The following is a 25,406-nucleotide window of genomic DNA, read 5'->3' as shown; positions in this document are numbered from 1 at the left end:
TACAATTAAGTACGAGATTCAACGTTATTGATTTGTGAATAAAAAGAAAATTCGTTTTCCTTAAGAATCGGGTATACATCTTTTGCATTTAAAGTTGTTAGAACTGCAATAGGTGTCGACGCAAGTAGGGTGGAAAAGTCGAAAAGTGAGGTTTTCATGTGGGTAAAATAAGCATAATAAGACTTTCATCAATGAAAAAATTGTAACGTGATTTTTGGCAAAAGCAGAGAAAATTGTATCAAAATTTGAGTTTCACTCAAGTCGAATTTTTAGCCCCTTAGAATTGTTTAACATGGCTGGAGCTACGCGGTTCATTTGTTAAAAGAATATAATAGACGGGCGCGCGAACTATCTTAATTATACTGAACCCTTCAAATGTAATAAAAACAATTCAAATATGCGCAATATAAGCCAATATTTGTTTTCGATCCTCACGATAAACTGAAAATACTCTGAAGCGACTTTCATCATCTGTTGTCAACAACGTCGGCAAAAATATGCGACTGGCTGCACTTAATGTTTTCTTTTATAGCAAAATGTAATGTAATGAAGTACAAGAAGATACAATAACCGATTCGTTAAACAATGGAAGTAGCAGATTTGATTTATATTGGTTTGCTGTTTGTGATTGCATCTGAAGATGGCAAAAAATAAATAATTTCAATCAAAATTGAAAGCAGTTGTAAAGTTTAGTCTACGAAGCAAGACACAGAGGCTTCGGAGAATCATCGCCCTTATTTCCTTACGCCAGAAATTCTACGAATTAAGAGCGGAAAATATATCAAGTTTTGCATGTGGTGAATGTATTACGCTAAAAGTAAAAAAAAAATCTCACAAAATTCACCTAAAATAACAAATTGGAAAAAGAAATCAAGAAAAATGGTTATCCGCCGTAGTATAGATCTGCTATACATCTGCTTCCGTTAATGTAAAAAAATGTTATTTACAATCAGTTACCCACGACTAGTTTGGTAGCATCATGTACATTGTTATCATTAATCGTTCCATTTCCCATAATAAGCTTTTTTCAATTAATTTTGAAAATTGAAATTAATTTGACTCTTCTTATTTGCTACGCTCTATAATACAATTAAATTCTCAAATATTGTTTTATTTAACATTTAAAATAATACACTGAATACAAATAGATAAATTAAAAGAAAACAGATTTGTTTTCCACAAGACTGATCACAATTTCAATTTATAGCTATTACCACACTCTGTGTGTACGTGCAATACAAGTATAAACCGAACAACAACCCAACAACACTATATAATATCCGAAATCCAACGTTATACATCTCTCACTATGGCACTTTTCATATTGTCATCGTGTTTATTACTTTAAAATGATCCTGTTTATTTGTCACGGTGAAAAACATTTTGTATTGTAAATATATTATACGACGAGATGTATATGCAACGCAAGACTTTCGTATAACATAGAATTTCGAATAACTCGTAAAATACACAGAAGGCAAAAATCTGTTAGTTCAGAGGGTTCTCCCCATTGTGATCGCATTACACGGTAAACTAGTCGATTTGTTTAGACTATATGGTCGGATAATGCAATGATTTGTGTCTCTAATTATGTGATTTAATGAACATATTGATTAATACTCTATTGTCTGAGCTGAGGCTGGTAATGCTTGACTGAGATATATTTCTTAATAAAAGGGACTACGGTGTGGCACATTTGTCTGTCTTCCGAAAGAAATAAAAAGAAAAAATGGAATACTTTCGGGTAAACAGTTTGTCGATCACAATGGATTGAGGATGCATTTTTGATGGATTTGTGTGCGTACAAACAAACGGAAGGTAATGAATGCGTTTCTTTGTACGCATAAATGTGAAAGAGGTCTTCATAACCACAACTTCGTTCATTGCAACGGGTTTAAAATATCGTTGGCTCAACACTCTGTCTGCGCTTCATATTGAATTCGACTTAGGAAACTGCAGGAAATAAGGTCAAACTTGGCTATGATTTTTCTTATCCCAAAATGTATTGTCTCACGGGGTCGTATGAAGGAAACTACTTAAGACCAAAAAGAGCAGGACCGTATTGGCTATGTAAATCGGGCGATGGATGATGAAATTCTTAAAAGTCCCTTCGTTAAAAGTTAGTTAAGAATTTCGTTATTTATGAGGCATAAAGTGAAGTGTGTTGGCTATGTTTTTTTGGTAACAAATCAGTCTATTTTTTTCGAATCCTCAGCAGCCCTTTCAGACCTCAGCAGGTGCTCTGTGGGAAATCAATTTTGGGCTAGCAACCTCTTATGGGACTCAAACTACGCGTCTTGTCAATGGCTTTCAGGGATAAAAAACGCAAACTGAAATCTGTTGAGATTTAGTGAGCATATCTCGAAATGTCACAATTTAGCTGGACTAAGCTGGAATAAGTAATGGTCCTTTAGAGATGCCAAAAATTCGAATCAGCATCGCGAACGTTGGTCTTTCTTTCTGTATCACCGTGAAATGTGATAAGTACTGGCTTTCGTTTGACCTCCCACTTTCATGTTTCTGTATCTGCATTCAACAATTATGTCTAGTTAACTAATAGCTTAGTTCCTGCTCGTATCAGTTTTTAATATTTTAAATTCAAAGCCACATCGCTATCGCTTCAATATGATTATACTCTGTGGAAAACGTTCAATGATTTTTGAAGTAAATTTTAATTTATGAAATAATTTCCAATTTGCTATGGATGACTTTTAGTAGATTGTCGGCGGATACCAAATAGTCATTGTTAGAACCTTCAAAAATAATAGTGGGCAAACTGAAAGTAAATTTTTAAGCAAAAATGTTTAATTGCTCAATGGCGTGTAAGTTGAAAATTCTAATTTGATTTCACAAGAAAGAATTTGCTGGTCGACACTTTTCAGTCGTAATGTTAAGTGGCCGTATTAATGTTGATCACAAAATACAAAACAAAAAGCAATGGAAAAAAGAAAATGAAAGAGAATCAAAGAACCAACAAGGCATTACCAGCCAGCATAAAATGTTTTTGATTCATTGATCAAAATATGACAGCTCCAGCCATTCTTCTTTTTTTCCACATTCTAGTTTTTCTATGTCATTTTATATTAACTTTTGTTTCGACGCGAGTTATCAACATAGTGTTACAAATAATTGAAAATAACGAAACAAAACTCGTAACTCCAATTTATCATTACAATTATTGTTTATTTAATTACACACAGACCCGAAGAATATATTAATATCCAACCAACAATATACATATTTTTGTGTCGAATATCATTAATAACTGAACGTATTAGGCAACGCCACACACACAACATTATAACATATCAGAAGGCTTTAATAACACAATTGGAATTTATTATCCATTTAAAAAGTACAATAAATTAAGTACCCAAAGATAATACAATGACAAACAAACCTACACTTTATTATCTCGACAAAACCTCCCCCTGCTAAATATATTCTCCAACAATAAACGTAGTGAAATGATTCACATAACTTTTAGCTTTGTAGTGAAAAAGGCCATAAAACGTTAAGAGGGACAACGAAACAAATTGAAAAGGCGATCATTCACTTGGAAAATCTGCTTGAGTGTTATTAGATTGACAAATTCCTATTTTAAGGTTAGACAATTTAGTTTATGCTAGAATTTAATGCACATACTAAAAAGGGATGATATTGCTTTCATTCCACGGAATATATATGGCAGCAATGTTTTTCGTGTAAACTATTAACTCTGTTTAACGTTCGGGTGCGGAAAATAAATTTTAATTTTTGCATGGAAACATTTTTCAAGTGTGGATCAACCTCACTAGTACTATACTAGTCATGTGTTACGGACAATGACAACAATAAAGAAAACGATGAGCTCATGGTAGTGTGGTCTTTTATAAACAAATGTGTGAGCTAGTGAAGTAAAGGTTTTGCATCAAGCAAACACTCTGTGATACAAAAGAAGTACCAGATTGATTCAATGTAAATCGAATATTTCGATTTTTGTGAAAGTGTTGATAAAGTTTCGGCGACTTTTACCCAACTGCTACATAGGTTTCATATACCAATCTAATGTTAAACTTCTCATTAGACGGAAGCAAGTCAACAATGGATGTGTGTGAACTTTGGCAACACACTAAAAGCCGACGGATGATACTGTTTGTGTCACGATAAAACAGCGGATCAGATAGAAAACAATGGAATTTCTTTTTGTTTTAAAATTTACCTCTCTAACGTGAGCAAATATTAGAAAGTCCTTTGTCAAACAAAAAAAATCCTTCAAAATGATACTAAAGAAACTCCTTAAAGTAATAGAAAATCCGTCGCAAAATACTCAAGAAAATGCGTAAAATAATAGAAAATCTCTTAAAAGTCTCAAGAAAATGAAATTAAAAGACCAAAATGCCTTGTAATTGAAAAATATCCAGAATAAGTAAAAAATCCTCTGAAAATCCTAGTAAAATGATAGGAAAACCCTCAGAGGTTTGTCCTTTTAGAAATCCTTTGTCAACGAAGTTTACAAACCTCTGTCCCTCGCTCTCTGCCTCTGTTTGTCGTGAGACGATACAATTCGGCTTATTCATGATCAATAGATTTACTTAGCCTAGCGTTTACAAAAGTTATTGTGTCTGCTACAGAAACTTAATAAATTTGTTCGTCTGAAAACCAAGAATTTAATTCCATTTTTGAATTAAGAATATCGTTGTCAGTGATTGAGATTGTTCAAATGTTTAGTTGAAAGGAGCTGCTTAGCATTCTATATAGGTTCTTCCACTCTGCGTTTGCAAGCAAAGGGTTAGACACAGTCTAAATAGACAAATTGAATCTGTCGATTAATATCAATCGACAAGCAATAAATAAGTCTTAGAATTTCCACCTACGACATCTGGTATTTTGTGTGACGAGATTTCATGCTGCGCTTAAGAGAACTCGAAATTCTAGTCGGATCTTCAAGCAATTTGTAAACGTTATCAGAATAAATTAATCCAAAGATCAAATGGTGACTTAATGACAATCTTCGTGCCAATAGATACTTGTTTGGAATTAAATGTTTTTCTTATAATTTTTGATAGAACGCCATTCCCACCTTTCCGAAAAAAAAGAACACAAAAAATTAAACGAAAACGTAAAATGTTTTAATTTTATAATATCAACCAAACGAAGAACAAACAAACAGCAAACGCCATTTCTATGGCCATTTATAAATTTACCACATTTATTGCTACTATACGTTTTATCAACTACTTACAACACAATTATTCTCAATAAATTTGTCCTTCTCAAATCATTTTCCGTGCCACCCAATAAAAATGTCAACACCCGTTAACAATTTGTGTGTTCTTGGAGAGAGAAACGAAAACGAAATGTGTAGAAGAAAAAAATATAAAAAAAAATTCCATCCAATCCCATTGGGATTATATTTCGGCTATAGACGAACCGTGTACGTTTACGTATTTAATATACAAATAAATAAGAAAATTACTTTGAAAAACGCAACTAATATGAGAACTAATTTTTATTTGTGTTTTTCAACATGAACATAAAAATTAAACTGTTTATTTTCGAGAAATGTTTCGAGAAACTTTTTTTTCCCCATTCTGTCTATCTTGAGGAAGTGTTTATTAGGTTTGATAGATTTTTAAAGGCAAATACCAACAAAAAAAAACGTATACGTTTGCTACCATTGATCTGTTATAGAGAGTGATATTATATGGACGCACTATAAATATGTTGCTCGCAACACTAATAGCTTTTCGTATAAAAATAATACTAATGGGCATCGAACGATTTACACGAACTTTACCAAAGTAATTACAAGCAATTACAATAATTGTATGATTTCGTACTTCCGAAATGGTCAATACAATAAAAAAAAATCCAAACGGAGAAATGAAACCTAAAGAAAATTCTTTGATACCCATTTTCCCTGAATAAATGCCATGAAATAAATACACCAAATTTGTATACATAAGTCCATAAGTTCAATAATGATATATGACGTACGTATACTTATAATTTTCTTAGTGCGCATGCTTTCTTTATGAATATTAATTTCCTTCTGAATTACAGAATTATATTATTGAGTATTGAGCAGCATATTGTATATTATATATCCGTACATCATGTGTGAATAACGACGGTAAGTAATAAAGATCTAAAAACATAAATAGATATTTTCTATATTCATTCATATATTTCGTTCATGAAATAGAAACGAATATTATATCGATTCCTCGTATTCTTCATGTGTTTATAAGAATATTACCCAAAGCAAAGAAAATAGTTTTTTTTTGATCGAACTAATTGAACATGAAAATTTATTTTCAGTTGTCGTGCGTCCATGAACAAATATAGTTTGCCAATATATTGTCTAATCGAATACATACACGTTACAATACACCGAATATATACCCTAACATCATTGCAATTTATCATTTCATTCTGAAGTATCAGACAGCCGAATGTAGGCAACCATTTAGAATCGCTCAAAATTGGATTTTGATTGAACAATGGCGAATTTTGTTTATATATGCAAAAACAGTTAGGAATATTAATTCGGTAGCTTGATGAAATTTAAAAAAATATATTTACGAATCATTTTTCGATTAATGTACCGGAGCATATAAGTGCTGTCTGTTTGTTAATGGAAAAGCTTGCGTGGAAATTTCACTTTTTACTTTACGACAATTTATATAGGGAGATTATAATCGTCCATACACAGGGCGAACAGTAAATACAAATACTACCTCAGCTATTTATATCTGTTACCGATAGTTACCAATGGATTCTAGTTAATTGTGTCTTATATAGGCCAATGTACATACAGTAAAATAAATCCGAAAAAGTAATAGAATCGATGATTCCTAATATACCGGTATACTAGTAAACGTTTACCCTGGAAGTCACGCCTTTATCAATCGGCAAACAAATTAGTCGTTTCGTAGTTGTTTCGTATTACGCTGTACGAGATACAAGGGTCGAACCTGAAATATTAGTTCAGGTTCAGATCAAAATAAAGTTAGGATTCCGAGTATTAGACAAGGATACATTAATTACCGCAGTAGATTCTGAGCAAAATTGGATAACATTTCCAGATTTTCCAGATCCATTATTCGCCACCTGAAACAACGATTCGATAACGGAGTGCCATAAACGAACACTACCCCTTTATATAAAGTCAAAAAATTATTCAAAAGTATATTTTGAGATGTGATGTGAGGAGTGAGACAACTCCACATCTTTTAAGAAATAAGTGTTATTTCTAAAAATCAAGTTTCTGCTACTAAACAATCGAAATGGTATCTTTGATATTCCCTCATTCTTCTGAGAAATCAAACAGAAGTTCAGCGTCTCAAGTCTTGTTAAATAGTAAGAAAAAACCGTGCACACGTTGGAGGCTATGAAAGTGATACATTGGCCCTGTATCATGTCATTTTGAAAGAAATTCTTACCAAATTTTACTCAATTAACTAATTCTTCTATTCCAACATCTTATAACTTAATTAATCAAACACCTCTATTCTTAAATTGATCACGCTATAGTACCGAAAATTGTTGGTTCGTTATAATGTCATGTGAATGAAAAATAATAATAAGAACCTTGCGGCAATTCAACGTAATTTATTTAAATTAAAAGTCAAAAGGAAATTTTTGTCACAAAATTCTTCGAGACATCATCGAAACACGAAACTATCATTATATTCCATTACGACAAAAATTACGCTAAGTGTTTTCGGTCACTTAACGAGACACCCATTCAAAAGAAAGGAACATCTCGCCCCCCAAAATATTCAATAAACAATCAATTTGATTTGCCATAAGTTATTAACAGATATTCCATGTTAGTAAGGCATTAATTTTGAAAATATTTATAACCGGAAGCCTTATTTTTCATCTCACATGTTCAAATCATTTATCTTCCACAATTTCTTCTTATTGATTTTTGATAAAAATAACATTGACCATCATGAATATAGCTGATCTATGCGTCCGAACGATCATTATATGTATGTATAACCATATCCATAAAAATATTTCTTTCTTTTTTATAATATACCTGTTCGTCTGAGAGCGGTTGCTTACTGGTTGCTCTTATAATGCTCTTATAATGTGTGAACGAATCCAATTAATGACTAACTACACATTACGAGAGGATAGTATATTATATAGAGAGATATGTGTGTATTTTATACTTCTTCAATAATATTGTGCTAGTTAGTGTTACCTTTTTCATTTCTTACTGCTGAATTTGTGTTACATTATAACAGCTGCGTTGTAATTAAAATTTACCGCACTACAATTACTTAAAAGTTCAGTCAATATAAATTTATAATAAATTTGAAGTAATTAATCAATTATAATTTCTTATAATACGATGATACTATATATTGTTAATATGATGGGGTTTTGTTGTTGTTACTGTTGTGTTGTGAGAATGTATGTTACGGATTTTTTCTAGAAAAAGGTAGATAAAAAAAATTGAAGAACGGCCAAGAATTGCAAAGCAGTGGAAGAAGATGAGAGAGAAAAAAACGGCCACTTTAAATTATACTTAATTGTGTACTTGTTTGTTCATTCGATTTAAAAATTAGTCATACGCTTATGAATATTAGCAACATTGTTGTTTACTGACTTTGATTATTAATTTCAGAATTATGTAAATGTAAATGCGGTGTATTTGGTCATTTGTTAATTTCGAACGTAAAAAAATAAAATAAAATAAATTCGAACCAAGTATATATCACAAACACACTACATGAATGCTATAAATAGTACGCTTAATGGCATGATTGTTGGAGTACTGTTTGATATTTCATCATAATCATCATCATCATCATTCAGATGTGTATGAATGGATTTTTAATTTGCTCAACCGATTTTATTTTGGGTTACATCAATTATTTCGCTCACATTTAGTATGGTCACATCGAAATTTTTAGAAACGGATAGCCATCTGACATCTATGTCGGAAATAAGCGATTGACTCTCATAAGTGCAGCTCGTGCAATCGAGCCATAATATTAATGGAGGGTTCGCTCATCTCGCGATTTTAAAAGCTTTCATGATTTCTCTGCCTTGACGACTAGTAACTCATAACACTCGCGAATTGATAATTCTAAAAAAATTGTTAGTCTCGAAATCCTGAGGATCTCGAGAAGTTATAACTATCACCGAGGCTACAAGTCTCGTGTAGAGGCGGATCAGAAAGATGTAGTTACTACAACTACTACATCCGCCGGTATGTTGTTATATTGTACTGTAGGTATTGATCAGATTTATTGTCGTTGTTGTCGATAACAGATTATTAGCCGTTTGTTCGTCTCCATTTGATTGCCCATCTGTGATTCAAAACTGTCTGTCACTGCACACAATAAATCTCAATCATTCGCAGCATTTATCCACTTTCCATATTTATTCTCCTCTATTTCAAGGCAAAAGTGCTTGATGGCCTCTTTAATTATTAAGTTAATTACAAGCTATTTTAGAACATAGAATGCAGTCTATCTTCGGATTTCTTGTACGGATTTTTTTATCTTTCGTTTTCTTCGAATCATTGGCATGATTCGTGATATTCTGTTTTGTTCAGACAATAATGTTTTTTTTTCCTTCACTCGAAGCATCATTACAAACTTAATCAGATGTGTGCACTGGTTCAGATAAGTACATAAAGATTACAAAAAAAAAACAGATGGATGGAATAAGGTACGGCAAAATTCACACAGAAATCTGTACACATTGCAGCGTAGACGGTACGCTTTAAAACACCTGGTTTGCTATGAAGTACATTGGTCACGTTCTTCTTTTATTTAATTGAAAAAAAAACTTAATTCAAATTGACCTAACTAATCATTAGTTACTAATGCAGTTGACTCTCGTGTAATATGAAAAGAATAATGACAAAAGACCATTAAATTTAGCTTAAATTAGCAATTGATTTTAAATTATCGGTGTATTGGAAGATGGATGTGATCGAATTAGATTCAAAAATGCACCGCCGATTCTTCTTCTCTTTTGGTTCTGTAATAGAAAACGATATAGTTGCGTGTACGAACATTTACTATACCGACTTTAAACACCAATTTCATGAGAACGGTTCCAATTCGAAATAACAAAAATAAATTTTAAGTTAAGAAGGCGCCCCGTTGTCTCTGATCGTCAACAGCTAGTTAACTTTTTGTTTTGTTATTATTATTATTTAAATTCATGTTTATTTTCCTTTAAAAAAAATTCTCAGTTTCCGTAAACAAATATCAAGTAAGAATGCCTTAAACGATCAAATATATTTTGTTTCTTTAGCCGGTCCATAAGGGCTAAACATTTTGTTTATTTAACAAAAATTAATTTTTTGTCTTACTCAAATTTCGTTATCTCAACGCAGTGGTCAATGAATGAATGTGTTATGTGTTGCTGAGAAAATCCGGTCAAGAAGCATCCGGAGTTTAAAAGTACACATATTCTTGGCTGAATATGTTTAATGTCATACGTAGGTTTTTTTATTGACGTTTTCGATCGTTAGACCAGAACCTTGCGTTATACAACAAATTTAATGAGTTTATCAACGGTATAAAGTGTCATCTGTTATCAACATGATGGAAAAAGAAGCCATGACGATATCTTATATAGCAAAGTCTATTAGAAAAATTAATGAAGTAGTAGATTTTGTATCAATTGGATATGTTTAAAAGAAGTAACAGACTTGACAATTACAATTATGTTTGTTGTGGTAAAATATTAGATCATGATTTTGGTCATTGGTTTGCAGCTTGCACTGAGAAAACCAATTCAAATATCATGCGGACATAATGTAAAAAAAATGAGAAGAAGACGAAAATGTTCTTAATATTGAATTTAGCAACGTTTTTGCATCGAACAGTTTAAAAGTTATTCTAAGCTCAAAATAATAACAACGATGCGAATGCCTTCGTATATATAATATTTTCAGCATATATCAGCTTATACACACGAAACTAATTACATGGTGTAGGAATATTAATAATAAAACTTTTTTTATATTCAATTTTTAAAGGGTGCCATTAATTTTTATACGAAATCATAGAGGTGCTCAAGAAGGAGTCATTATTGTTTTAGTAATAGGTGTACAAAATATGAACATTGTATTACATCGTTGTGGTATTATACGGCTGCTATACAGTGTGTGTATATAGTCGAGGGCGCAAGAAAGGCGTTTAGAAATAATAGGGTTCGCGTCAAAAAATGATTAAATTGGTTATGAGGGTAACATTCAAATTTACATTTACTTCCTGTATTTAAATAAAAAGAAATAAAAAGAAACACTGCGCGCGAAGCAAATAATATACGTGTAACGATGTATCATGTATTTATATAATGGGCGATATCTAGGCAACATTGATAGAATTGGTTTGATTGTCAAAAAAATGGCAACGTTCCGTCTTATCAAAGAAGAAATTCTGCAAAGGAAGTTGATTATTTGTTTTACAGGGTCTGTGTCAATTATGTGCGTTAAGATTCCGATTAGATCATGTGTGGTATTTATTCTTAAAGATGTCTACGAGATGTTGGAATAGTAGATTACATTGGATGCTGCGAAAGTAATTCATTACGTGAGATAACTATTTTGTGATAAAATCAAACTCAATATTGGGTTTTCTGTGCAAGAAGCTTGAAGAAATGTGTAGAATTTGTATCCGAGCCAAAGATGAACAATTGTCGAAAAACAGTTACCAGTTTATAAAATAGACTCGAATAATTTAATGAGTATCACAAAGTTGTTTCCGAATTAACGCACCAGCACCCAATGTATTTTGGTTTATTGCCCAAATGCAAAATTTGACTATTCACGTAAATTGACCCGAAAGTAATATTCATGTAATGGATCCTTTTCACAAGAGGCAAACTACTAAGTAATGGTATACTTTCGCATGGGGTAGGCAATAAATAAACGAATACATTTACGAGTGTAAATTAATTTTCAATCAAATATCATTAAAATCGTTAACATTTGAATTGAAGTAATGAAGTGGAAAAATTCATTTCAAGATCTGAAATTGTGATCAAAGTTTATCTATTGTAAAAACAAAACGAATCTTCGCTTTTTATATTCGGTAGTCATTTCTCAGCGTTTAAGTTTCTCAGAAAAAGAATATCGATTTTTATGCGAATTACGGCAGTCGCGGTATATTAAAATATTTAAAATAATCAAAAAAGATATACTAAACTGCAAAGAGGAATTTTACGTCGTTGTGGCTTACAAAGTCATTCCGACCAGTTGTCTAATATTCGGAAAATTCTATTCCGTCGCTACACCTTATCGGACTCCTAAAGTTTACATTAAAACGTAACAAACGACAAGTTAAATGATTTCCCTGTTGTCTTTTGTTGCAACTTTTACTATTGCATTTTTGCATGTTTTCCGCTGTCATGAATCTGAAGAAAATAATTTTTGCGTGATAAAAGAAAATAAAAGAAACATTAGTCGAAAGTTGCATGATCTCCATCATTTATAATTTCAATTACTTCGTTCCGAAAAAAAATTTAATAAAACTTATTGATGCTGTCCAATTAAAATTTAAACATTCCGAGAACAACCCATCCCACATTAATGCGTTTTTACGCCAAAGGTTCGTCCACCCTTTTATAATTGTAATTCACTTTAATGTATTTGTATGTAACGATTGTCGATCTACCTTGTACCATATATAAATGGAAACTCTTTTTTTATTATTATTTCCAGTATCCATTACACCTGCTGATTATAATGAAATTACATCCGATTCTCGTATCGTTTTGTGTATATATTTGAATTTCGGTACAAAATACAAATATTTGTAGTAAAATCACGGCGAGATTCATTCACACACGTACGCAAAATCAAAACATTAAATCCTGTTATTGACTTAAAAAATGAAATATCCCAAATATCCTGTAAAAAGGCTCAAGAATTACACACAATTTTTGTTGTTATTTTTTTGTGTTTGTGTGAAACACATTTTTATACACACTGTTATGACATAAATCTTGCTAATGCATTTTAAGCCCCCAAAAACCCGACAAAACCTTAAAGCATTCACTCACTGTACACAACAATTATACCTTGATAGTTTTCTTTTCCTCTTCTCTTTTTTTCTACACAAATATAATATAAAATGCCAATTATAAATTCAACAGCTAACATTAAGCTACGTTTTTGATTTCTCTTTTAGACCACCATTCTTGTGTACCATTCTTCTTGTATGTGTATTATAAGGCAAAATCAAACAGCACGTTTACAAAGATAATTCCAACATTCAAATATATTCCAACATCGTATCAATTGTTGTTAATACTTGATGTATTTGGTAACTTATTTTCTTAACGTGTCTGTGATCATTCGGCCTCCCATATTGACGATAGAGTTATTACAAGCTTTGATCCCTACTTAAAAGATTGTCGGCGTCTTTGAACATCTTCCAATTAGCTCAACCGACACCTAGGGCCGCGGTACCTTTGACCGTTTAGAATGGACCACAGTCGCTTTGTTATTTAGAATGGTAGGAAACAAATTAGGGAAAATGTTACATTCTCAGCATCTTTTGTATGGTATTAGTGGAGTTTGGACACAGAACTAATGTCGGTGGAATGAGAAAATTTATAAGTTGATTATGATTATTCGGTTTTGTTTAATAATATTATATCAGAATGAGATTTTTTATCAATGTCGGTACATGAAATGCTTGCTCTGTATGTGTTTATAGGTAGTTTGTATGTTATATATTTGTTGTTGTGCATCTATAGATATTTATGAAGTATAGAAGGAAGAGAAAAAAAAAGTACCTGTGTCTTATATCGTGTTTTGGTTTTTGTTTCGAAAAATGGTATCGCATATGCGCGCTGAGGATGGCGTTAATAGACACCTTGTATACATGGAATGTTATACGAATGTGATTCGAATGAATATATTTCAATAAAAAATTATCAACGGTAATTTATACGAGATTTTTTTTTGGCTGGTGTGTTCGATGTTTCTTATGATTTTAAATTGTGATGAAATGAGAAAAAATGATAATGACTTCAGATTAACAATCATCGTCGTCGTCGCTTCATATATTTTATGTGTATAAATCTGTTACTACATATATATACGTACATATCGATTTAAGAAAATGCTTAATGTGTTTGTGACAAGGTCATCACTTCTTAATTATTTATGTTACGCGACTTATAAATTATTTTTTTCGGGGCATTTTACTTGGTTGGTTTTTTTTCCTTCTATTTATTTATTCGCCGGACTCATCTCTAAGCGTAATTTGAATATAATGAAGACGTATTGTAATCAACATTTACACGATAGAGATGATGATCGTTTGATGCTAAATACCAATTAATCGATAATTAGAAATGTATATAAATAGTGACTGAACGAACTGTGGCGGTCATCATTTATACAGTAAAATGTAATTTCTCAATTCAATCGTTTTGAAAGCTTGCAAACAATAATCATCTTTAATGCAGAAAAAAAAGATGGTAAGTGAAAGACATCTTACAAATGAGTATAGGCATTGCGATTAATGTCAATACGATATGACCGGTTCCGTTACATTGTAACGACTTTTTTTAATCGAGACTTTTTTTGCAGTGGATTAGAGTTCCATTTCATCTATTCCGCTTAAATAGTGCGCACTCTCGAATGTGCTCTTTTCGGGGACGGTGTGTCACGAGGAACGTGCAGAAAACGAGTCTAGAAAAAAATACCTTTTCGCAACTCAGTGGCGAAAAGTAAGCCTTTTCGTTGCCTTTTTTAATAATAGTTATTTTCGTAACGCATGCGATAGTGTTTTAGCGAATGAGAAATTTCCAGCACGAGCCGGAGGCGATGTTTCTACACTAGATAGGTAAATGATATTTTTAGCGCAAGGTTTAAAAAGCAATTCAATTTTGAGTAAATTTAATTTGCGAATAATTGATGATGACATTTCAAGCATAGTAGATACCATTCCTAACGATTTTATTCCAGATAATGATAAAATGAGAAAGGTGCAACGAAACTGGGACCTACCGGTGATTAGGAGCAGTTTTAGCGAGATGTTAGATTCTAGTGAACCTGTTACTCGTGCTAGACTACTTGCGTCATCTACAAAAGAATCTTCAAAGTGGCTGCAGGTTGTCCCATCGAGTCAACTAGGTTTACTATTAGATAACAATGCAGCGAGAATTGCTGTTGGTCTTCGTTTAGGATCCCAGTTGTGTGAAGAGTACAAGTGTAATTGTGGTGCTGTGGTTAAGAAGGACGGTTTGCATGGTTTATCGTGCAAATTAAAGATAGGGATTATTGCTAAACACGATTCTGTCAATAATGTTTTTGGTCATGAATGTATCACATTCAATTCAATTGTCAAAAACCAGACTCGATCATTTTATTGTCAAATGACAATTACACATTGAGCGCCTAATTTTTTCTTTAGAATTTTATTAAATAAATTGGGGAAATCAATAAAATAGTACATGACGTCATTGTTGGGAGATTTTTATTTTGCTAAGAGATAGGTTTTGTAGCCCCAGCCGAAGGCAACGGCTATAATCCCTCGTGACAAATAACAATCTCCAAACAATTACGTAAGTGTTAACAGTGTGCCCCTTGCGAAAATTTCATCAACAGTCATTTTCTGTTCTATGTTCTAACACAACCCTATCGGGAGACATTGACTTAGCTATAGAATGACATCCGTGGAGTAATTTAATTTGTCTGTCGACATTGTGTTTCTTGCAACGATATCTTTCAGCCAAATAGCAAAGAACATGTCTCTTGATTGAGTTCTGATAGTTGTGATAGAGCAGAGAATAACTGCATCATACAGTTCGAACAACTCTAAAAGGAATGCTTCTGGAAATTATTTAATATAAGATTGTGCATCTCTTGTCAAAATTGTTATTGTGACGTGTGGACAGTGCGGCTCAAGCCGAAGGCGATAAACGGGAAATTATCGTTCTAGGCAGATAAGAACGGTTTAGCATGACAGGACTGGCTGAGGTGCTTCGAAACAGGTTTTTTCGAAAATATTACAGAAACATTTGAATTTGTGACTGCGAAATGAATAAATTTGCTCATCGAATAATTCGAATTAACAATTATCACTCGCTATAATGTCCATTTAGCGCAATTTAGTGGGCTGAACAATTGAGTGTTAATAAATCGTCAGACGTAATATTTCCAACCCGAGAAAGTGGACTAAAAGAAATCCGAAATCGCATTTTCTTAATCGACGATGTGCTAATTAATTGTTCGATGGGAGGATCGTCGTGTCTCGTTTAAATTTTATCATTATTTTTTTACTGAAGGAATCGATTATAAGATTAGGTTACGCACAGTACAGTATCTAACTTATCAAATTTTACTTCAATATATTCAAATTACCGATGCGAATTTGTGTTTTACATTATCACAACAATGTAACCATTACATTAACTAAGTTCATCGACATTTATATCCATACATGTCGATCTACCGTAACACTGTAAGTGACCAAAAATCAGTTAAGAGTCAATTTGCGAATACTTCGAACTGAAAGCAAGCCATCGACGATTTATAAAAGCTAATCGTCGAATGACTAAGTGGACTTTTCGGAGTAAGAAAATTATGCTGGAACTGTTAAAGAATTGGTCTATACAGTGGTAGTCAATATCGTTTTTAACATTAAAACGTTGCAGAATAATGCGCACGCTGGAACTTTAAACACCCTGGAAAGTAGTAAAGGAGTCGAGGGTTACCCCCAAATAAAATTTAAAAAATATAAAATTTAATTTTTGATTTTTATAGATTTATTTGGAGTTATTCCTCGACTGCTTTACTAACCGGCAAAGTGTTAAGAAACGGGTTTATCAGTTCCAGCATGAAACCAAAATTATTTCAAGACAATATTTTTCCTGTAACTTACTCAGAAAAGTCCCCTGAGTCATTTGAAGCCTAACTTTTAAAAATCGCTGGTGGTTTGGTTTTATGTTTCATACAACTTGTTCGAAGTTTTCGCAAATTGACTCTTAAATTTCTAATTTGAATTTGAAGTGAATTAGAAAAAGTTCATTTCTGAGGCAACTATCTGGTTGGTTCTACTGTTCTACATAAAACATTTTCAACAATTTAGTCACTCATCATTGATCAATTGTGACATTAAAATTATAGTTCGAATTAGCATTTGTATCTAAATAGACTGCTAACAAGCAGAACATCATTTATTGTATGTACATTCACTGGCCCGAGCTCGAAATACCGTTGTATCACAACACCCGGTCTGTACAAGCTACACAATAATTACACTAAAATAATCCTTTCGGAATTAACGAAATGAAATAATAAAAAAATGGTCCGAAACCTACATATAAATTTAAAAAAAAAAGAATTTGTTTGATCTGTTGCGCCGATTCTGAATTGGACCTTCTTATTTACGCGGAATTTACATATACAATCGATTAAACGCAAATTAAACCGTGAACCTTTTAAGTTATATTGGAACCGAGTCTGCTGATGCAAGTTTGATTTTGTTATTATTTGAAATTGTTTTTGTTTGTTTTCATCTATTTCGAAATGTTTCTTAGGAAAGACGTTAAATGTGCTGGATATACCACCATTCTTTTGTAAAAGTGTTCAACAAAGCTTTGACGGATCCAATCATAGTAATTGTTCGTGGAACAATATAATAAGGAAAAGAAAATATGCGCTCCTATGGTTAAATTTGTACGAAACGTTAAGTACGTGGTATTGAATTAGATTCTTTTGAAAATTTGCCAAGCTGCAGATGGAATTCGGAGAGTTTGAAATAAATGTAATGCTGATAAGAAGTGTTACATGCAACAAATTAAATAACTTTACTTGTCGAATGGATATTGGTAAGTGTGAACTTATAAGTGGTGAAAACTACATGAAAACAGTTTGTGTGTAGCGGCGTTAAAACGAAAATTGAGAGAAAAGTAAACACTACATTAGGTAGGAGCCTAAGTGGACGACTCACGCGACTGATTGTTGACATAGCTCTGAAGGAATTTTGAAGATATTACCATAGGCGACTGAAAAACAAAATTCTGAGGAATGTTTGAGAGAATTAACTAACAATTCTCCGACAGTTTCCGTCTGGCTTCGTGTCGATATATATATTCTCTTTTAATTCATTTTAATTTTACGATAATTATAATAAAAAAAAACGTTTTCGTTTGTGGTTAGCACAAATTCAGCATAAATACTTTGACTTTAACTTTGTTATTTTGACAAAACCACAACCACCGCATTGTTCCGAAATGGCGCAAATGGTCCAACAGCAAGACAGCGAAATATTGTTACTCTAACAAGAAATATTTGATTTATTAACAAAATGCAAGAGGCACAATAATAAATGGCCAGTATGTTTGGTGTATCGCGAGGTAGTTAACCGGACAATTTTTTTCGTGAACTCAGATTGAAAAACTCCGAGTTTACTCACTTTAGATTATAGCCGTCTACGTTAGAAGAAAAGCGTCTTATATAAAATTGACGGCAGAAATGTTACAACTAACTAAGCTATAAGTTTTGAAACTATCTTTGTCTGGCAGAAATTTATGTTTTTTTGGTTATTTATTTATTGGAACAACAAATAAGACAGATATATTGAGCAACGGCAAGCGCATTACGAAATGATCCCTAAATATGCTACTTATTTTGTTTAACATATTTCAAGGTGCTACAATAGTACATTACTATGCAAGGGAAGTAAAGTGATATCTCGTATCCAGATGAGAAAAAGTATCCGAGGGCGGCAGCCCGAGGTACTTTTACTCATCGTGATACGAGATATCACTTTATTTTCCGTGTGTAGTACGGCGTTTTACTATGCGAGTGATGTAAAGGTTATTGCCTATACATGTAATAGCCTTATTACATGCACCAGCATAGTAAAATCTATTACTTCACTTTTTTCTATATAAGACAGCATCCAGCAAAAGGTTCATCGTTAATTTTAGTCGCCGCTATCAATATAATATTTAAATTGTTTCAGTGAGCGCACAACAAGATACGTTTATGAAATTAGCTAGGCTTGAATAGCAATAACCAACCATTTCATGTCACAGTCAAAGCAGTACTTTTAATTATTAAAAATTAGCCCCAGGAAGATTAACACCGCTTCTTTAAGATTTGAGGGCCAGCTCAACAACAACATCCCCGGCTAAATGCAAACAAGCGGCATATGCGTAAGTTTATATTGAGCTGGAGGTCATTGAGTTGGCTGAGTCGGCGCTCAAAACACTCTCTAACAAAAAAAATGGCGTCCACTCAATACGAAAGATATTTCTACTAATACAATACAGAACTTTAATTCCAACTTTAATGTTAATTTATGCAGGTAGCACCTAAGTACTAGACTAGTATACAATTAGAAGTGGCTAATCATCATATGATGCAGTACAACAATAACACCAAACGAATGATGATAGCTAGCAACTACATAATAATAGTCTTACGTAGCAAGAAGTATATTGAAACAAATGAAGTACCAGATCCAAATACTACAAAATTTTATAAGAAGCAGTAGTAACAAATTGATGATGCGTGTGCTGTGTGGGATGATTTTGTAAATTGTTTCATTTCTTTTCCAAAACGCTTTTGATAAAATTGATCACCAACTAAATTTTACGGGGTGGGGGTCCTGTCAATATTAACTTCTCTATAATTGATTATTCACGAAGTGCGTGCGTGTAAAACTACCTCCCTTATGCATACACGAAAATGTGTGGAAATTTTTTTGGAAGTTTATGGAGTGTACGCTTTTGTCTGACACTCCTCCTTCCTATAGAGCGTACGTACTTTTTGAATGATCCCTAAGACTTAGTACAAAGTGGAAAGATTGCAAAACTGCAGTATTAGTCAGTTTTCTAATTGGAAATTCGATATAATCTTGTTTGGATAAATGACTTTCAAAGTCGAACTGTAATGCTGTAAAGGGTTAAGTGCTTTGTAAGTCGATAAGAGCTTGTGGTTTATAATCGATGTCTTGTTGATATTAGTTCAACTTTTGAACTTTAAACACGATTTATAAGAACAAAATGTCCAACATCCTCAAATAATCATACGCTCCGATCGACTTACAATGCACATGCGCAATTTATAACTTATAGTTCAACCAACAGAATGAAGCAACCTCGACTCGATATGGCATATGAAGGCATTGACAGACTAAATACGGAAATGTTTACACTTACCTGATCCATTTTCACCGTTCGCTTCATCGAATGATTTATTGGTCATTTGAAATAATGCATCTAATGGCGTCCCATTGGGTTGAACACTTTTTGCTGATCCACTTTGTGGAGACGATTGCTGGGAATGATGATGATCCGACAATCTACCACCAATATCCGGCGAACAACAATCGCTAGCCGCAGAACTAGACCGGTCCGAGCCACTTTCCGATGGTATAATATCCATAGACATGTTCATATGCCTGAGTAACTGTGCTTGGGCATTCAAGTGCTCCTGTATTTGTCGCTGATAATCTAACGCTAAACGGTGTTCGTAGTGTAACAATGCTGGCGGAACAAATGGTCGAACTGGAACTGGAACGGGTCCTCTGAGGTGATCCCATGGTCTGACTATTTTCGTTTGATGATGAAGGTGATTTTGGTTTTGTAAATTGTTCATGGGTTCCTCGTGGCCGAGTATGTCTGCAATGGAAAAGCTCTTGACGCCCTCTAAACTGGATCGCGATGGTGGACTAGACGATCGATCGCTCGAACTAATTCCTTTAAGTCGTTTAAGCGGACGAAAATAATCATCGCCATGATGTTCAGGCGGTGGACTAGGTGCACCAACCGATATTTCTGATGGAGCTGGACTAGCTGGAGGGGAACTTGCACACAACATTTTTTTTTTGTTTTTTGACCAAATTATCTTTTTAAATTGTAATTCTTTTCCTAGTAGAGTTTATTATCACCGGTTTATCAGTAGCACTGTCAAATGAACTCGTAATCAATTTTTGTATAATTACATTTATGAATCAATGAACCATCAATCACTCTCCTAATGTAGTAGTACACTTATCCATTTTACGTAATCAATTCCGTTATACTATTTCAAATATATTAATTGTTTCAAGCATAAGTACATCATATGCATGTAACAAGTATACACATATATGTATGTATATATTGATATTCGTCACTTAACCACAATAATTAATTAGTTATTAAACACTCAGTTCTATATAAGAAACCATTAGCACCCTTTTCTCACAATAACAACAAAAAAATTCCCGAAACGATGTTGTATAGATACAAATCTCCTACCAACGTCTTTGGATAACGAGATACAACTACTCACATCAGCTCGTTTGATTTGACTGCTGAACGCATGTTGAATGGAACTTCCTACGGAAAAGAGGCGTTCATTCCATACCGACCAATGAACGGCGTTCTGGCCGCGGATTGGCCCATTCGAACCGACAAAGAAAAAAGAATGTCGGCTCAAGTCAAAAGCTAATTTGTTAGGTTAGTTAATTGACTTTATAGTCATTATTATGTTTTTGTTGTGCATACGTGCATTTATGTGGATATTGGATATATACATGACTCTTTTTGTCACTTTTTTTTTGTATTCATTTGTGTTGTTTCACACCGCTGTGCGGTCTCTCTGTTTAACAATTAATTTAATTCTATGTGGGTGTCACATACATATTATCAAGGAGGGAATTAGCAATGGTTGAATGCATATTTGTATAAAAAAAAACGAAAATGTAAAAAAAGACACTTCAAAGTTGAGTCTTCTTCTTGTCATGTTTATTATTGTTATATAAATGTGTGTGGAATGAACAGAGAGGAAAAAACAAAACAGGGCACGAGACAATTTATTTCGTCGAGTATCTACTTGGAAAATTTAATATATTTTGCTAATGCAATACTGTCATTGTATTAGTGCTAATGGGACTTTGTGTGCTAACTTGGCTGGTATGAGACGTATAAATGTGTATCGGCTAGATGTATATATTGGAATCGCAATGTACCTGTATATATAACGTAATCTAGACTAAAGATTGAATGTTGAACGTGTCTGATACGTCTAATATTCTGCTTGTTCATTTTCTATCGATGTTGCTCGTTATATTTGATGTGATATGTTTAATTAACTTTAAATTTATTTGTCTCTTTCTACATATCCATAACCATTTACATATATTAGGCGCACAACCATGAGCACTGGTGACGGTATAGATATATAATTTCGAATTAGAAATATGTAAAAAAATATTATATGTGGAATGTACAATGCCCATTCCACTATTAATAATTTAGAAATAAATTAAACTTTTTTGTTGTTGATGGAAGTCAATCATTTAAAAAAAAATGGGAAAGAAAAAATTGATAATAATACATCAATATCTCTTCATTTAATTTTGTCATTGAAAGTATTCGGCAGCTGACATGTTACCTATTATGCTTCAACAAATTAGAGAGGCATCTACAAATTTGGAAACCAATTAGAATCACCTTCTTGTTATTTTAGTTTATTTAATTATAATTGATATACGAGATTGTTCGCCTACATTTTTGTACCATTAGGAAGGTGTGGACTGCTGTAGGTATTCACAGAAGAAGAAAAAACATGGCGCGCACATTAATACAATGCTAACGGTGAAATGTCAGATTTGATTTTAATAACTTCATCATTTCAATTTTGGAAACGTTAATTTTGGACAACAACAAAAAATGAAGAAATAAATGAAATTGATTACTTGTTTCCTTGGTGGCTTGGTCACCGTGTATAGTTATTATGTTCAAAAACATACAGTCCAAATGATGATGTGTTCAATCAAATTTTAAATCATTTCAAAAAATAATGTTGAGGTCCAAAGTTTAAATAAATTACAAATTTTTTCACTCGATTCCAATTTGACGAAATATTTATATCTAGGAATTGGAGACATAGAAACCAATTATGTTTATACAGAACTTCGAGTGAGGGATAACGCACTTCTTCCCATACTGTTTAATCCATTTACCGCAATGTCCACCTCTCAGCAGAGAATGTAAAATTTGTAAATGTTAATGGAAAATGCAAGGGAAAATGAGGAAAACTTCAATGAAAAGACTTCTCCTTTTCAAACGATTTCAATCTTCCAAATATGACAATCGCATCGCAATATAATCGATAAATCTTTTACTTCGTTTATTCGTTTGTTTGAAGTTTGTACGAAATCGTTTTTTTAAACATACTACTAACTACTTTCAACGCCCTCGTTGAAAAAAAATGAAAAGTCTCGTTTTTGTGTGTTTATTGACCTCGGCTATGTCTCGGATCAATAAACTCACACGAAAACTCTATATCTTTTTTATCCCTAGTCATGTAAAGTAAGTACAAAAAAAAATAATTTCTGAAAGTTCGCTTAGCTTAAAAATATAGAATTTAGTTACAGTCTGAGAAATATAGATCTCGAGATTTTAAGAGACATCATTGTTTTTCTGTATTCTCTTATTTCGCATGTTATTTCAAATGGCAATTGAGAGAATTAGAGAAACGATGATATCTCTAAAAATTCCGAAATCTATGTTTCTCCTTCTCCGACTGTTGAATTTTTTTTTATTTAAAAAAATAAAGAACTTCGGTGATAAATACCTTAACATTTAAAAAAATTATTGCAGACAAACTAGTTACTAGGAATCACAATGAACAAACAGGTCAGGCACTCTCGTCAATTATGTGACAGAATAGGGATATCGCTCTCTAAATTTACCAATTTCAGTCATTAATTTAAGTTTGAGTTTAGTCTTAAATGTGTTAATATTGTATTTGATAACACTGATAACACAAGCGCAGGATGTAAAGGGTTCGCAGAAGTTCGTTTGGATTAAATAACAATTTCATACAAAAAATAGTACTCTATTTGGCAGCTGTCATTAATAGCACTTTTGCTTGAAGTACGTTGATCGATGTCATGTAGAGATGCGTTTTCAACGAACGTTAAGTAGTGCTATGCCATTGATTTCCTCATTTTCCAAATTTTAGTCACCCGTCTCACACTTGCTAACATCTCAATCGGCAGTGAACTTCATTTCTAGTGACATCCGTTTTGATCAGCAAGAATTTTACAAGAATTTCGTTGAACAAATAAAAGTCTAGATTTTCATTTTCTGAATTTGCACGCTCGCAACAAGAATGAAACACTATAACAAAAAATCTATATTTTCGTTTGTTATAAACAAATTTTGTGTGGAATCATTTACACACCACAACAGCTCCCAACTAGCAAGAGTTTAGCCTAAGAATGGTTTTTCAACTTAATGTTAGTGTGTTTTAGTTATTTACGTATCTGTTGTACGGAATATTTTAGGAAATTTCGCGAGATGTAGTCCAAGCGAAGTGAGGGCGACAAGCGAAAGTGCCTTAAATAAACCGTCCACAACAAATGTTGAATCTGAAAATGCCTAAGGCATGAAATAGTTGTTCATATGGCGATGGGCAACCCCCCATTTTATTGTTTGGTATCTTTGTCCACTTGACCTACCAAAAGTTTGAAGCCTAGATAATTGCAATGTTTGTGCTAACAGAAACAAATCATCTACTACTATTTTTAAGCACAATTTTAAGTTGCAGGGATTTTTACCGAATAAGGTTGTTCTTGACACGTGGTGTGATAAATATGCTCTAGAGTCGATATTCTTCCGGAAGTTCTATAACAGACTTTTTAAAGTGAGTGCGCGGCTAATAGTGGTTTATTCCACTGAGTGATAAAGGCGAAAGTTCAGAAATTCGATCTCATGAAACGTTAGGAACGGTGACTCAAGTGCTTTTGGTGCATGGGTTTAATTTAGAGACTAGGTTTTTATTAGATAACTTTGAAGCATGATCCTTTCTCTTCAATTTACATATCTTTTTCTTCATTCAGTCAGGTGCTTCCTGACAAAGTTATAAAACAAATGTCTTAAAAATCTCAATATGGAAATGGCCAACTAGAAGGGAAAGTATCAACTCCCTATACCCTACTGTTTTTGAAAAACCTTGAAAAACGCTATTGCTCCATATCTCCGGACTCAAACCCACCCTATTCAGTTTGCCTATCTTCCAAATTAAAAACTGGTATAAAAGACTGGCTATGAAGCTAAGCATCATTGAAAATACTTTTTTTTAACAAAAAATTAGGTATTGAAATAATTCAACCGTATCGCAGTCCCGACTTTTCGCAGTTGACCTTTCAGTTACAACAAAAAGTCAATTTAGTTCGTGGCTTTTCTTAAGCAAATTCTTGAAAGAAAATCCTTAATACATAGGAAATCCTTTAGAGAGAATTAATTCCAAGGAAGTTGCCACATTAAAGTTGGTACTTATTTTTGTTTATGATTCACTAGATGTGAACATGTTACGATGAATGGCTAACCACCCAGTAAATGTTTATGCCTTTGCCTTGAAACAGCGGTAAAATTCATTCTCCCGTTGACAAAAAACTATTGGAAATATCTGAAAA

At 32.9% G+C, this 25,406-nt stretch overlaps 1 protein-coding gene across 1 annotated transcript in view; it reads right to left on the bottom strand.

Moving 5' to 3' along the window:
• Positions 1 to 21,249, bottom strand: part of LOC119069356 (barH-like 2 homeobox protein) — a 47,084-nt gene extending 25,835 nt beyond the window's left edge. The window contains exon 1 of the mRNA XM_037173429.1: positions 20,155 to 21,249. Within this exon, the coding sequence (XP_037029324.1) occupies positions 20,155 to 20,815 (661 nt within the window). The 5' untranslated portion in view covers positions 20,816 to 21,249. The remainder of the gene's footprint in view (positions 1 to 20,154) is intronic.
• Between the last annotated feature and the right edge of the window lie 4,157 nt (positions 21,250 to 25,406).

This window comes from Bradysia coprophila, assembly GCF_014529535.1.
Source record: "Bradysia coprophila strain Holo2 chromosome X unlocalized genomic scaffold, BU_Bcop_v1 contig_26, whole genome shotgun sequence".
NCBI lineage: Eukaryota > Metazoa > Arthropoda > Insecta > Diptera > Sciaridae > Bradysia > Bradysia coprophila.
Note: the sequence above shows the minus strand (reverse complement) of the source record. Positions and strands in the feature narration are given on the sequence as shown.